Raw genomic sequence first — 16,134 nt, 5'->3', positions numbered from 1 at the left:
GACAAATTAGACCAGAACTGCTGAGGTGGGTCTGAATCATCAGTACTCTTTAACTCTCTCAGGTGATTCAAATGTAGGGTCAAGGTTGAGAACCATTGCTCTACGTAGATCATGATCAGTTATAATCAGCTCTATGTCATCTTCCAATTCTCCACATCTATGGCCAAACTCTAAATTCAAACTGGCTGCTAGATATTCAGTTTTACACTGCTATTCAATGTGTGCTTAACACAAGTTATTTTTAATTAAAAAAAAATAACATAACCAGGCTGGTCGAACTGTGTCTTAAAATACAAACATAAGTGACATCTGCTTCTGGCCAAGATGGAGTAACAAGATGGAGTCCATATTTATCTTCTCGCTGGAACAAAAATGTGAGAAAATGCATGAAACAAGGCAAGGATGATCCCTGAGAGACGAGAAACAAAATGAGTCCTATGCTTACCCTGGTTTAGTGCTTTGAGAGTTTCCAGTCCTCAGTGCAGCCTAAAATATGGGTTATTGGACTCCCCAAAGGAGGCTGAAAATTTTCCAAACTTGATGAAAACGATACACCCACTGACACAAGAAGCTTCAGCAATGAACCCCAAGCACAAAAAACTATGCACATCATAACCAAGTTGCTAAAAAATAGTGACCAAAATAAAATCTTAAAAAGCAGCCTGAGAAAAAGACACAGAGGAACAAAGACAAGGCTGACAGCAGACTTCCCATTAAAAATGGGGCACGTGAGAAGGCAGGGGAGCAACATCCTTTGCAGGCAGTGGGAAGAAAGTCAGCCCAGGATTCTATACCCAGCAAAATACATTTCAAAAACAAAGGCAAAATAAAACACTTTTTTTAGATAGACAAAAACTGAAATAATTCATCTCCAGTATACCTGCACTAAAAGAGATTTAAATGTTTTTTTTTGAGTCAGGGTCTCACTTTGTCACCCAGGCTGGAGTGCAATGGCATGATCATAGCTCACTATAGCCTCTAACTCCTGGTCTCAAACAGTCCTTCCACCTCAGCCTCCTGAGTAGCTAGACTACAGATGCATGCCACCATGCCTGGCCAATTTTTTATTTTTTAGTAGAGATGATAATAGCGTTTAGCTGTGTCCCCACCCAAATCTCAACTTGAATTGTATCTCCCAGAATTCCCGAGTGTCGTGGGAGGGACCCAGGGGCAGGTAATTGAATCATAGGGGCTGGTTTTTCCCATGCTATTCTCATGATAGTGAATAAGTCTCATGAGATCTGATGGGTTTATCAGGGGTTTCTGCTTTTGCTTTTTCCTCATTTTCTCTTGCTGTCCTCATGTAAGAAGTGCCTTTTGCCTCCTGCCATGATTCTGAGTCCTTCCCAGCCATGTGGAACTGTAAGTCCAATGAAACCTCTTTTTGTTCTCAGTTTCAGTTATGTCTTTATCAGCAGCGTGAAAACGGACTAATACAGTAAACTGGTACCAGCAGAATGGGGCTCTGCTGAAAAGATGCCTGAAAATGTGGAAGCAACTTTGGAACTGGGTAACAGGCAGAGACTGGAACAGTTTGGAGGGCTCAGAAGAAGATAGGAAAATGTAGGGAAGTTTGGAACTTCCTAGAGACTTGTTGAATGGCTTTGTGTGAAATGCTGATAGCGATATGGACAATAAAATTCAGGCTGAGGTGGTCACAGATGAAGAGGAGGAATTTGTTGGGAACTGGAGCAAAGGTGACTCTTGTTATGTTTTAGCAAAGTGACTGGCAGCATTTTGCCCCTGCCCTAGAGATCTGTGGAACTTTGAACTTGAGAGAGATGATTTAGGGTATCTGGCAGAAGAAATTTCTGAGCAGCAAAGCATTCGACATGTGACGTGGGTGCTGTTAAAGGCATTCAGTTTTATAAGGGAAGCAGAGCATAGAAGTTTGGAAAATTTGCAGCCTGGCTATGCAATAGAAAAGAAAAACCCATTTTCTGGGGGAGAAATTCAAGCCAGCTGCAGAAATTTGCATAAGTAGCAAGGAGCCTAATGTTAATCCCCAAGACCATGGGGATTAACATTCTCTGACATGGAGAATTTCAGAGAATGTCATGGCAGCCCCTCCCATCACAGGCCTGGAGGCCCAGGAGGAAGAAGTGGTTTCCTGGGCCAGGCGCAGGGTCCCCATGCTGTGTGCAGCCTAGGGACTTGGTGCCCTGTGTCCCAGCCACTCCAGCTGTGGCCGAAAGGGACCAATGTACAGCTCAATCTGTGGCTTCAGAGAGTGGAAGCCCCAAGCTTTGGCAGCTTCCACGTGGTGTTGAGCCTGTGGGTGCAAAGAAGTCAAGAATTGAGATCTGGGAACCTCCACCTACATTTCAGAAGATATATGGAAATGCCTGGATGCCCAGATAAAAGTTTGCTGCAGGGGTGGAGCCCTGATGGAGAACCTCTGCTAGGGGAGTATGGAAGGGAAATGTGGGGTCGGAGCCCTCACAACGAGTCCCTACTGGGCCACTGCGTAGTAGAGCTGTGAGAAGAAGGCCACTGGCCTCCAGACCCCAGAATTGTAGATCCACTGACAGCTTGCACCATGTGCCTGGAAAAGCCTCAGATACTCAATGCCAGCCCATGAAAGCACCCAGGAGGGAGGCTGTACCCTGCAAAGCCACAGTGGCAGAGCTGCCCAAGACCATGGAAACCCACCTCTTGCATCAGTGTGACCTGGATGTGAGGATGTGAGACCTGGAGTCAATGGAGATCATTTTGGAGCTTTAAAATCTGACTGCCCCGCTGGATTTCGGACTTGCATGGGCCCTGTAACCCCTTTGTTTTGGCCAATTTCTCCCATTTGGAACGGTTGTATTTACCCAATACCTGTACTCCCATTGTATCTAGGAAGTAACTAGCTTGCTTTTGATTTTACAGGCTTATAGGCAGAAGGGACTTGCCTTGCCTTAGATGAGACTTTGGACTGTGGACTTTTGGGTTAATGCTGAAATGAGTTAAGACTTTGGAGAATGCTGGGAAGGCACGACTGATTTTAAAATGTGAGGACATGAGATTTGGAGGGGCCAGAGTGGAATGATATGTCTGTGTCCCCACCTAAATCTCAACTTGAATTGCATCTCCCAGAATTCTCATGTGTTGTTGGGGGGACCCAAGAGGAGGTAATTGAATCATGGGGGCTGGTCTTTACCGTGCTGTTCTCATGGTAGTGAATAAGTCTGACAAGATCTGATGGGTTTATCAGGTGTTTCTGCTTTTGCTTTTTCCTCATTTTCTCTTATTGTCACCATCTAAGAAGTGCCGTTTGCCTCCTGCCATAATTCTGAGTCCTCCCCAGCCATGTGGAACTGTAAGTCCAATTAAATCTCTTTTTTTTCTCCCAGTTTCAGGTATGTCTTTATCAGCAGTGCGAAAAGGAACTAATACAGATTGGGTCTCATTATGTTGCCCAGGCTGGTCTTGAACCCCTGGCCTCAAGCAATCTTTCCACTTTGGCCTCCCAAAGTGGGATTACAGGTGTTAGCCACTCTGCTAAGCCTAAGAGAGAGGTTAAAGGAAGTCCTTAGGAAGAAGGAAAATGGTAACAGACGGAAATATGGATCTACACAAAGAAACAAAAAGCAACGAAAATGGTAATGACATAAACAAATACATAAAATTTTCTTATTATTTATTCAAATCTCTTTAAACGATAATTGACAGTTTAAACAAAAATAATGTAGTGTGGGGTTTATAATATACATTAAAATAAAATGCATAACCACAATAACATAAAGGCTAGGAGGGAAGAAATAGTAGTATATTGTTATAAAGCTCTTATACTACATATGAAATGATATATCATTTGAAGATACACTGTGATAATTTAAAGATGTATACTATAAACTGTAAAGCAACTACTAAAAGAGTTACAGCATAAAAGCCAACAAAGGAGATAAAATAGAATCATAAAAAACATTCAATTACTTCAAAAGAGGCAAAATACAGGAAACGGGAAACAGAGCATATGGGACAAATAGAATAAAATATACTTAAGTCTAACCATATTAATAATTGCATTAACTATAAATGGCTTAAACACCCCAAGTAAAAGGGATAAAGTATCAGAGATATTTATTTATTTATTTATTTATTTATTTATTTATTTTTTGAGATGGAGTCTCGCTCTGTCGCCCAGGCTGGAGTGCAGTGGCGCGATCTCAGCTCACTGCAAGCTCCGCCTCCCGGGTTCACGCCATTCCCCCGCCTCAGCTGCCGAGTAGCTGGGACTACAGGCGCCCACCACTACGCCGGGCTAATTATTTGTATTTTTTAGTAGAGACGGGGTTTCACTGTTAGCCAGGTTGGTCTCGATCTTCTGACCTCGTGATCCACCTGCCTCAGCCTCCCAAAATGCTGGGATCACAGGCGTGAGCCACCCAGAGACCTTTAAAAAAGTCAAGACCTAGCTGACTACAAGAAACCCACTTTAAATATAAAGACACAAATAGGATAAAAGCAAAGGGATAGAAAATGATATACCATGCTAACATGAATCAAAAAATAAGCTGGATTCATTATATTAATAAAAAATAAAGTAAATTTCAGAGGAAAGAATATAACTAGGGGCAAAGAAGATAATTTCAAAATGATCATCAAAACTACAATCCTAAATGTTTTTATAGTTAATAACAGAGCTTTAAAATACATGAAGTAAAAACTAACAGAACTGAAAAAAGAAATAGACAACTTGCCGATTGTAAATAGATGTTTCAATCTCTCTCTCAATGTTGCTAGAAAAATTAGACAGAAAATCAGTAAGGATATAGAAGACCATGAACAACACAATCAATGAACTTGATTTAATTGAGACTTACAGGACATTTCACGCAAAAACAGAACTTTTTTTTTCAAGTATACAGGGAACATTCAGCAAGAAAGACCATGTACTGGACCATAAAACAAGACTCAATAAATTTAAAAGAACTTACATCATACAGAGTATGTTCTCTAACCATCATGAAATTAAACTAAAAATCAGCAACGAAAAGCCTGAAAAATTCCCAAATATTTGAAAACTAAATAAGACACTTTTAAGTTACACATGGGTCAAAGAAGAGATCAAAAGGAAAAATGGAAAGTATTTTGAACTGAATGAAATGAAAATAACATATCAAAATTTTGAAATGTGCTAAAATAGTCATACTTAAGGGGAATTTTATAGCATTAAACACCTCTATTAGGAAAGAAGTTTCAAATCAATGGCCTTAGCTTCTACTTTAAGAAAGTCGTACAAGAGAAAATGAAATGTAACATAATCCAAAGAAAAAAAATCACAAAGATCAGAGCAGAAATCAAGGAAATAGAAAACAGAAAAGCAATGGAGAAAATAAATGAAATGGGTAGCAAATAGGGTAACTACAGTCAATAATAAGTTAATTGTACATTTTAAAATAACTTAAGAGTTTGTAACTCGAAGGATAAATGCTTGAGGGGATGGAGAGCCTATTCTCCACTGATGTGCTTACCTCACATTGCATGCCTCTTTCAAAACATCTCATGTACCCCATAAATATATACCCCTACTATGTGCTCATGAAAATCAAAATAAAATAAATAAATCGTAATTCTTAGAATAGCAGACACTTGGGAATTCCGTTTACGCGCGCCGAGTGGCTCACAGCCTGGTAATCCCGACTTTGGCCGAGGCCTGACGCCACGGGTGGATCACGAATCAGATGATCGAGACCCCATTCCTGCTAAAACGGTGGAAAGCCACTGTCTCTACTAAGAAACAGCTAGCAACTACGAAAAACTACAGCCGGCGAAAGGCAGAGAGAGATTTATCTTTTTGCGGGCTGGCTGCCATGGACATCGAATAAAGATTGCACTGTTCATCTGGTGGCACCTGTGGGCTGCTTCATTTCTTTAAGAAGTGTGTTGGCAGGCGGACCTGTGTAGTCCGCAGTGTACTCTGGAGGGGCATTGAGCAGAGCTACAGCAAGCGAAGAGCGCTATGTAGTAATGGTCGTGCCCGCGATGAAACGCGGTGGCGAGGCCGCGAGCTATGGCGCGAGCTGAAATACCAGCGCACTGCCTCCAAGGCCTGTAGAGACACTCACAGCCAGAGCGCAGTCCACGAAAAAAAACTCCAAAAAAAAAAAAAAAAAAAAGGAAAATCAATGAAACCAAAAGCAAGTTCTTTGAGATCAATAAAATTGATAAGCTTCTAGCCAGACTGATCATGAAAAAAAAAAGAAGACACACAGAAGGTGACATCATAGGGAAATATTATAAATCATTTTATACCAACAAATTTGACAATTCTTTTTTTTTTTTAAGAGACAGGGTCTTGCTCTGCCACCCAGGCTACAGTGCGGTAGCACAATCATAGTCCACTGCAGCCTCGAACTCCTCGGCTCAAGGGATCCTCCCACCTCAGCCTCCAAAGTAGCGAGGACTACAGGCTAATTTTTGTGTGTTTTTAGAGACAGGGTCTTGCTGTTTCCCTGGCTGGTCTTAAATTCCTGGCCTCAAGGATCCTCCTGCCTCAGCCTTCCAAATAGCTGGGAATATAGGCATGAACTATGGTACCCTGCTAGTGTTCACTGTCTTGATGGTGGTGGGGGTTTCCCAGTGTATACACACATGTCAAAACTAATCAAATTGTAAAGTATGTGCAGTTGGTTGTATGTCAATTATGCCTCAATAAAGCTGTTAAAAATGTAAACAGGACTTTTAAAAGCCAAGTTGAAAGGATCTCTGGATTATCTACTTTGTTGAATTAAATAGGTTAACTATCCTTTCATTAGAGTAGAAAATCAATCATTTATTCATTCACACACTAATTTGAAAAGCATTTATAGAGTATCTTCTAGATTCTTGATCCTGTGCTAGATGCTGATTATAAAAAGACATAGGCCCATACTTTTACTCTCAAGTTGAAAGAAATAGCTCATGGAAGACCAGTATCCTTACCTAAAACTACTAAAATGTCCACTAAAATTCAGAAACTATCTGTGATGACAGTAGAGAGTTGCTGAAGTAATCAGAACTAGAGGGCTAAGACTGCAGAAAGGAAAGAACCTAGGAAAGGTAAGCTGCCCTTCTACAGCCATTTTTACCCTGGAGGCATTTGCTGATTCTAAACATGGGCAGAAGGCTGAAAAACTTGGCTGGGAGTCAGATAAGCTAGCAGAGCTTTGGGCAGACACTTGCAGATCAGCAGAACACATGGCCAGGTTTTCCCTTAGCACTTCTGCAGGAGACTGGGGCTGTGTGGGGCCTGAAGCCAAAAAACCTAAGCAGAAAGCCTCAGAAAAAGCAGAGTGGAATTTTTGTCTTTGTTCTGATTTTTTTAGCAGCTTTGAGAGATAAAAGATTAGAGTTTGGAACCTATCCAGGCAAAGGACTCTGCAGAATACACCAAGCTCTCAGTTGAAAATCCTAGAGAATCTAGGGCAAACTAGAGGTAGACCGAGACTTTCCAGGATTGCAAACCATCCTCAACTCTCAGTGTGGTCACTGCCTGCTTAAGGTGATCAGCCACGACTCTATGTGACTTCTGAAGTGAAGGAAAAATTCTCTCTGGAAGAAATAACATCATATGGACCTCTGTGTGTGTGTGTTTTTCACATAATGTTCATCACTTAATAAAAGTTACACTTTGAGAGGCCAAGGTGGGAGGACCACTTGAGGCCAGGAGTTTGAGACCCAGTCTGGGCAACATAGTCAAACACTGTCTCAAAACAAAAACAAAAACAAAAAACGAGCTGGGCATGGTGGCACATGCCTGTAGACTTAGTTACTCAGGAGGCTGAGATGGGAGGATTACCTGAGCCCAGGAGTTTCAGGCTGCAGTGAGCTATGATCATGCCACAGCACTTCAGCCTTAATGACAGAGTGACACCTTGTCTCAAAAAGATAAAAATAAAAAAATAAAAATCACCAGGTATACCCACAGGCAGGAACACATGATCCTAAACCAAGTGAAAGAACAGACTACAGAAACAAATATGCAGGTTAATATTAAAAGTTTAAAACACTATAATTAATATGTTTAAGAACAGAGAGGATTATGTGGACAAAATAACTAATGATGAATAAAATAATTGCACCAGTGATTTAGATCTATAACAGATTCAAACGGAAATTCTCAAAAAGGGAAAACAGAACAATAACATTAAAAACTCAATAGACATTAAATGGCAGACTAGAGACAATAAATAGAAAGCAGGATCAGTGAACGAGAATATCTAAACCAAAGCATAGAAGGAAAAAAAAAAAAAACCCAGAAAAAAAGCATTGAAAACATATGGGGCTCAGTGAGAAGATCTAACATTTGTGTAATCAGAGTGCAAAAAAGAGGAAACAGAGAACAAGATAGAAGCAAATCTGAAGAGATAATAGCTAGAACATTCTTAAAACTGATTACGGTCATCAACCTACAGCTTCACGAAGCTCTGTGTTCCCAAACAGAACAAACGCAAAGAAAACACACCAAGATACGTCACAGTAAGACTGGTGAAAACAAAGACAAAGAAATCTCAAAAGCAGAAAAAAGAGAATTTTTAATGGTGCAACAAAAAAGATTTACAGCCTACTTTTCTACAGAAATGATGGAAGTCAGAAGACAATGGAGTGACATCTTCAGGTAAAGTATTAAAAGAAAATAACTGCCCATTTGTAATTCTATACCAGCAAAAATGCTTCAAAAATGAAAGTAAAATAAAGATGTCTACTAGGCAAACAAAACAGAGAATCTATCACCAGCAAACCTGTACTGAAAGAAATGCTAGAGTTCTTTAGACACAAGGAAAATGATCCCAGAGGGAAACATGACATTATACAAAGTAATGAACACCAACAGAAAAGGTAAATATGTGAATAAATATAAAAGAACAGTCTTATGAGGCTTAAGTATTAAGAATTAAAATGCATGCAACATAAATGCAAAAAATTGAAGCTCAATAAATGCAGTGAACACATTCTAAGATTCCAGTATTAAAAGCAATAAAAGTGATCATTTATATTATTCTGTTATAAGTCAAGGTACATGTTACCTTCTCTTGGGTAACCAAAAATAGAGTAATTTTAAGAATTTTGTTCACCCAAAAGCACTAAAGTCTACAGGATTGTCACCACTGCTGTGATGCTCTAATGGGAGGAAACAGAAAAGAGTGGCTTCTTCCCTAAGGGCAGGGGATTTGCCTCAGCAGCTAAACATCTGGGCAGAGTTAATACTGGTATCTAAAACCATGAAGGTCCTTCTATAGTCAGCACCTCTCATAGTTTTCCAATGCAGCCAAGTACCTTTCCTTGAGGCATCTCCATTCATTTATTCATTCACTCCCCTAACAAATCCTTACTAAGGGGTACCTGGCCTTGTGCTGGGGCTCGGCCCATAGAAACTGAACCGGAAACAATCCCAGTCTTCAATAAACTCACATTCTATAGAGACGGATAATTAAACCAGACCTCTCTCAAACTTAAATATGCAAAGAAATCACCTGAAAATACTGCAGGCCTGGGAGAGAACTTGAGAGTCTGCATTTCTAACAAGCCCCAGGTGATGCTGATGTTGTTGATTGGAGGAATGCACTGTGAGTTACAATTAAAAGACAGAGTGAGAAGCACTGTGATAAAATTGTAGCTCAGAGGGGTGAAATAGCTCGCTAGAACTCACAATAATTTGAATAACTGGGACAGGACCCAAGATATTATCTGACTCCAAAGTCTGTGTATGCTCTTTCCTGCCTCCCTTAGGGAGAAGAAAGGGGACTATGGAAACAGGTAGCATCTTAGTCTGATTTATGTTACTATAACAGAATACCTGAGACTGGGTAATTTACAAAGAAAAGAGGTTTATTTAGTTCATTGTTCTGCAGGCTGGGAAGTTCAATGGCATGGCATTGGCTTCTGGTGAAGGCTTTTGTGCTGCATTGTAACACGGAGGAAGGTCAAAGGGGGAACAGGCAAAAGAGACCAAACAAGAGGAGGAACCTCACTTTATAACAACCCGCTCTCTTGGGAACTAATCTGTTCCCTCGAGTGAGAACTAGCTCACTCCCACAAGATGGCATTAATCTATTTATGAGGGATCCACCCCCATGACCCAAACATCTTCCACTAGGCCCCACCTCTCAACACAGCTGCACTGAGTTTTAGGGAGGACAAAGCATATCCAAATCATAGCAGGTAGTGGGCATTTAGTCCAGCCTTTGGCTAATGTTGCCCAAGTTGGATCTTAATAGATGAATAGGAGCTTGCCTGACAAAGAAGTAAGTCAGGGAGAAGGCTCCCAGTGCAGTAACTGGCACAAAAACACAAAGGGTGAGGTCGGGATTTGACTCTCATTCCACTACTGATAAGCTTTAAAATTGTGGACGACTTACCTAATTGCTGTGTTTCAGTTTCCTCAACTATAAAACGGAGATAATCATAACAGCACCCACCTCATTGGGTTGGTGTGAGAATTAAATGAGCTGGTATGTATAAAGGGTTTTGAACAGTGTGTGGCACAGAGTAAGTGCTCAATAAACATTAGCTCTGATTATTCCAGCAGTTGCTCAATATAAAGGATGAGCAGTGGAAGGAATGAGGGTATTTTGGGCAGAAGGATTCCTCCTGTGCCTGGGACTGGTTTATCAGGGTGGGGACTGGGCAAGCACTGCAGTTATTGCCCAGAAGGACTGCTGCTCTGTTCTGGTGGGGAGGGACCCAGTTGTACTCTGGGGCACACCATCCCAAAGCACCTTCCACCCCAAAGCACCATCACATCTGTTAGCTCATCTCTTCTTAGTGACTCCAGAGGGCAGCCAGAATCATGTTATCCATTTTAACGATAGGAACACTGACACCCAGAGAAGTGAAGTAACTTGTCCATTGCCTCCCTGGGTATTAGAGGCAGGAAGTGTGGTTAATTTTAGGTATCATTGTGACTGAATTAAGAAATACAGAGAGAACTCATAAGGCATTGCCTCTGGGTGTGTCTGTGTGGGTTTTCCCAGAGGAGACTGGCATGTGTGTCAGTGGCCAGGGTGGGCACTGTCCAATTGGCTGGGGCCCAGGACAGAACAAAAAGGGCAGAAAGGTGATTTCCTCTCTCTCTCTCTTTCCCCACTGGAGCTGAGACACTCTTCTCCTGCCCCTGGACGTCAAAACTCTGGGCTCTCTGGCCTTCGGACTCCAGGACTTACGCCAGCAGTCCCTGGGGTCCTCAGGCCTTTGGTCTCGAACCAAGAATTACACCATTAGTTTCCCTAGTTCTGAGGCCTTCAAATTTGGACTGAGCCAGAGTACCAACATCCAAAGGTCTCCAGTTTGCAGATGGTGTGTCATGGGACTTAGCCTCCATAATTGCATGAGGCAATTCCCCTAATAAATCCCCTCTCACATATCCCTCTCTCTATCTATCCTACTGGTTCCATCTCTCTTGAGAACCCTGACTAATACAGTGGGGAACTCCTTATTCCCTGGCCAATACTCTTTCCAGAAAGACCTCGAGCACCATCTCAGGAGAAAATCAATATCCAAAACCTCCAGGGCAGAGTCTGAGATTTCCTACCTGGCCCAAAGCTGTCATGTTGACTAACCATAGCACTGATCAAGCAAAGGGGACTTCTATTTGTCAGAGTGACTGCAAAGATGTACTTGGCTCTGCCCTGATTTGGAAAGAAAGACGTCCAAAGGAAAAGATAATAGGGAAAGGGGTATGGGGTTTAAGAGTAAGAGGCAATTGGAAATCAATGTCCTGTCCTAATGCAGGCCTTTCCTGAGACACACATGGGTATGCACACATAGGATGTAGCTGGACTTCCTACCTGGTAGACTGCTTGGCCAGCATGGCCACGTAGGTGACCACGAAGCTCTGAAACTTAGCCCGTTGTTCCTCCCAGCGGTCATCCACTGAGTAGTAGTTGGGCAGGGGTGCTCCAAACAGGATCTCACTGCGCAGGAGAGAGCTCTTCAGATTGTCTGCAGAGAGGCCCTCATCCACATACCAGTAGAACTCAGGGTGAGTCATGGCCAGCTCCAGGGAGCCTGCAAGGACAGAGGTGGGGGCCTCAAGAGTTCAGCTGGTCAACTCCCACCAACCCTCCCTCAAGGTCATCCAGTCTTATTGCAGCCCTGCCTCCCAGGATTCCCCCCTGTCCACATCCACCAAAACTCCACCCCAGGTCCCACAACCTCTCTCTGAGCCTGCCCCACCCTTCCTCAAGCCCCATTCCTAATTTACCTAAAACAAACCCTACCTCAGTCTTCTTGAATCCCAATCTTTCTCCTGTCTTCCTCTGGCCAGATTTCTGGTTCTCTATAACCACATCCTGGCCTTTCTCTAACCAGCCTCACACCCGAGCCCCACTCCACGCTTTTTCTACCTCTGACCACAGCAGAACCCACACTATCCTTCACCTGGGTCTGCATCCAAGCTTCCCTCTTTGGTTCGCTCTCACGCTCACCTCGCACCTCAGCCCAGTCCTTTTCACCTTGCCCTCCAGCTATGCCCAGGACTCAGCTCCAGACTGACTGGGCCTGGGCCTGGGCCAAATCTCCATAAAGAGCTGTATAAAACCAGGACCTACGCCCCACCCTACCATCCCGGCGGCTCACCCCGGATGTCTGCCAGGTCCTGGCCCATGCCGTCATAGTAGATCTTGCCGCCCCTCTCGGTGGGAAAAAAGTAGGTCATGAGCGAGCTGGGAGGCGAGCAGTAGGAGTAGGAACCCAGCGGCAGGTCCTTGAGCACCTCGTGGGGCTTCCAGCAGAACTCCCGGAAGCCTGGGTGGTCCATGATCTTGCGCTCGATCTCATGGATCGTGACCAGCCGCTCACTGGTGAAAATGTTGCGCTCTGCATCGCCGCGCGCCAGGAAGATGAGCTCGATGCGCCAGTGCGCGTGCGTCTGGGTGTTAGCACTCACATACGCATGCGAGTAGTCCCAGCGGGAGGCGCCTCGGCGGGCACGGCTCTGATTGGCCGCAGCTGCCACGGGGTGCGGGATGCTGGGCGGGTGCCACCCATTCCTGTTCAGCCGCTGGTTTCGTGGGTCTTCACTCTGGTTGGCTGCCAGATCCTCCAGGGGCGGAATCTCACGCCGAAGTCGCCCGCTCCGATTGGCTGTGGGCTTTTGGGCCGCTGAAGTGTCCCGGGACAGGCCTGGGCCGCGGAGTGAGGCCGCGGGGATGACACGCGGGGCTCGGGAGGCTTGCCACGAGCGGTTGCCGAGATGCAGCTGCTGCAGCTGTTCTGAGATAAGGCGCTGAAGCGTCTCGGAGGTGAAGTCGGCCAAGTCACGCCGGTTCCGCCCCCAGGATCCAAACTGGGACTTGAGTGCCAGGGTGAGGGCGTCAAAACGCTGCGAGGCCTCATGGTTGCGGATTTCAAAGGCGTTGTAGGAGATGTCAATGTCCAGGGGTGGGTAGTAAAGGAACATGAAGGCTGACAGGGCCATGGGAATGCTGCAGCCCAGGAAGAGCACCAGCCCAGCACAGCAGGGATTGGTGAAGGCCCAGCCCAGGGTACTCCAGAAGCCTGAGGCTGGGGGCCGGGAAGGCAGGGGCCAGTGCCGCCAGCAACACTGCCCTCCTGCCCCAAGTTGGGGCCCTGGCTTCTGGGCCCCTGGAAAGGCTTCACCCGTTGCTTCTTCTTCCTCCTGCCCCTCTAGCCACACATCCTGCAGCAAGGGGTCATCCTCCATGTCCATAGCCTGCAGGAGAAGGAGAGGGTCAGCAGGCTAGAGAGATAGGGAGGGGAAGGTGCCCTGTGGTGCAGTTCACCCAGCCCTAGGTACCAACCCCGTCCACTGATAACCAAATACTAATACTGCAATGGAATTGCATCAAGCATGCATCAACACAACTGAATTTAACCACCTGCAAAAAACACAAAGAAAATTCCTGTTATTTGCCCATCACCTCTCCCTTTTGGGTCTTGGCTTTCAAGGCCACAGAAAAAAGGAAAATCGCAGAACAATTGCAAACAGAAAAGATGTTTCTCCTGGGAGGAAGGATTTAAAAAAAAAAATTGACCACACCATTTTCTAATGTTTGCTGCATCCTCTGACTTTAGAACTCAGGCCCAATGTAAGATGTGACTCCACTGCAATCACTCTTATTTAATGAGCAGCTGTAAAGTACCTCTAGGAGGTATCAGGGTGCAAGGGAAAGAGCATGATCTTTGGAATCAGGCAGACCCCGATTTGGGTCCTGGCAGTATGAGTATCAGCAAGGCAGCGAGCCTCCCAGAACTTCAGAGTCCTCATCTATAAAATAGAAGTGGCCATTGCTGCCTCGTACGACTGTGGAGTCAAAGGTGGGAAGTACTCTGCAGTCTGTGTAGTACGTTAGTTATCCGTCACATAAGCAGATTTCCTTGCTCCCCGCTGGGGACTGTAACATGTTCAGCCATTACCCAGGAACTGTGCCAGGGCTAGGTGCCTGTCACAGCACTCCTGGAGAACCCTCAGTAGCTTCCCACCCCCTCTATGGGGTGCTGCAGCTGCAGCCACTGTTTGTCAGGCTCAGGCCACTTAATATGCAACTCCAGCAACATCAAACCTTTGGGCATGGGCAGGGGCCGGGCATCTGCCTCCCAGAGACTTGAGTGCAGCAGCAGGAGGGCCTGGCAGAAGAGGGCAGGGCTGGGCAACCCAAGGACTCCAGCGGGGTGGCCCAAAGAGAAGAGGCTTTCCGGCATCCCTGACATGGCCTGTCCCTCTTGTCCTGCCTGCCCTCTGGACAGAGAGAGACTCATTATCCAGTTAGATGCTAGGCAGTGAGAGGAGGAAGCTAATTATGCTAGCGCTAGCTAATTAATGCTGCCTTTCCTATTAACATTCTCTGGAGTGCTCCATTTCAATTAGATGATCTGTCCAGGAAGAGAGGCTGCCATCAGTCCAGAGAAAGTAAGCAAGAGGAGGTGACAGAAGGAGGGTAACAGAGACAGAGACAGAGGAAAAGAAGAGAGAGACAGAGGGGAGAGTGGAATGGTCAGAGATGGGGGAGAGACTGAGATGCAAATAGGGAAACAAAAGAAGAAACAGGAAGAGTGACTGAGGATGTGGGGGACAGGCAGCAGAAGACTTGCAAGACAGAGGCCTGGAAGGGGCGGGAATTACTCCTGCAATATGCAAGATTCCTATCAATGAGATAATTAAACTTCCCATTTGCAACGCCCTAACACGAGCCTGCCAGCTTGCCAAGGGGATGGTAACTGCTCTGAGACCCAATTTGTATTCGCACTGGAGGCAGCTCAGACTCACCCCATCTCCAAAGGGGAAAACCAAGTCTGCACGTGGAGGTGAGGAGTGTGGGAGCCTCTGCCTGATTCTTGGCCTCAGAAGAAGAAAGCTGATGGGAATAAGGTGGAGAGGGGAGGGGCTGTGTTTGCAGTTTTCTGGGAACTAAATCCATCCATCCTGCCCGTGCCTTAGCCTGCCTTGTGGGGAGTACAGTACAGTGTGTTGGTGTTGCAGGGGGTCAAAGGCCAGGGTTCTGGGTCACAGCAGCACTCCCTGGGTGACCTGAAGGCCCCTTGATCCCATTGCTATTCCACCAGGAATGCCACCCCCTTCCCCTAGGGGTCCACATTGAATTCATTATGCAAGGCCTTGCTCAAGCGTTACCTCTTCCAAGAAGCCTTCCCAGATCTGAACCTCCCGCAGCTTCCTGTCTAAGCTTCTCGCCATCCTTACTAGATTTTGCCTGGTAAAAATTACTGCAGGGAAGGGAGGGAGAGGCAGTGTAGCAGCATGTTAAGACCTATGGTTTTGGAGGCAGACAGACTTGGGTGCAAATCCCAATTGTAAGATTTAGGGCAGGCAGTGTAACCTTGCTGAGCTTCAGTCTCCCCATCTGCAGAATGGGTACAACAGTACTCACCACAGAAATTGTCAGAAAGATGGCGTACACAACAGACTGAGTACAGTGCCTGGTAGGTATAAGTGCTTGGGAAATGACAGCTACTATTCTTTCATACGTTACTTCCCTCCAAAGGCTGGAACCCCTAAGAGATACATGTAGCGGGCTGTGTTTTCCAAAGATGGCTGAAACAATATCTGCCATCTCACATGCTTATCTCATGATGTGACTTTGACACTCCACCCATCAAGCAGGCAAGGCTGCCAAAGTCACCAGCCCACCCAGATTCAAGGGGAAGGAACGCAGGCATTAGGAAATAAAGGAAGATGCAGCCTCCTCC

The 16,134-nt window shown here is 45.1% G+C and overlaps 1 protein-coding gene across 1 annotated transcript in view; it reads right to left on the bottom strand.

The window, feature by feature from the left end:
* DISP3 (dispatched RND transporter family member 3) overlaps positions 1–16,134 on the bottom strand; it is a 55,858-nt gene that overhangs the window by 21,771 nt on the left and 17,953 nt on the right. The window contains exons 2-3 of the mRNA XM_017887911.1: positions 12,547–13,642; positions 11,757–11,976 (exon numbers count right to left, since the gene is read on the bottom strand). Of these exons, the coding sequence (XP_017743400.1) occupies positions 11,757–11,976; positions 12,547–13,639 (1,313 nt within the window). The 5' untranslated portion in view covers positions 13,640–13,642. The remainder of the gene's footprint in view (positions 1–11,756; positions 11,977–12,546; positions 13,643–16,134) is intronic.

This window comes from Rhinopithecus bieti, unplaced genomic scaffold (genome assembly GCF_001698545.2).
Source record: "Rhinopithecus bieti isolate Rb0 unplaced genomic scaffold, ASM169854v2 scaffold_16234, whole genome shotgun sequence".
In the NCBI taxonomy this organism is placed as follows: domain Eukaryota; kingdom Metazoa; phylum Chordata; class Mammalia; order Primates; family Cercopithecidae; genus Rhinopithecus; species Rhinopithecus bieti.
The sequence above is the reverse complement of the archived record's forward strand: the minus strand, read 5'-3'. Positions and strand labels throughout refer to the sequence as shown.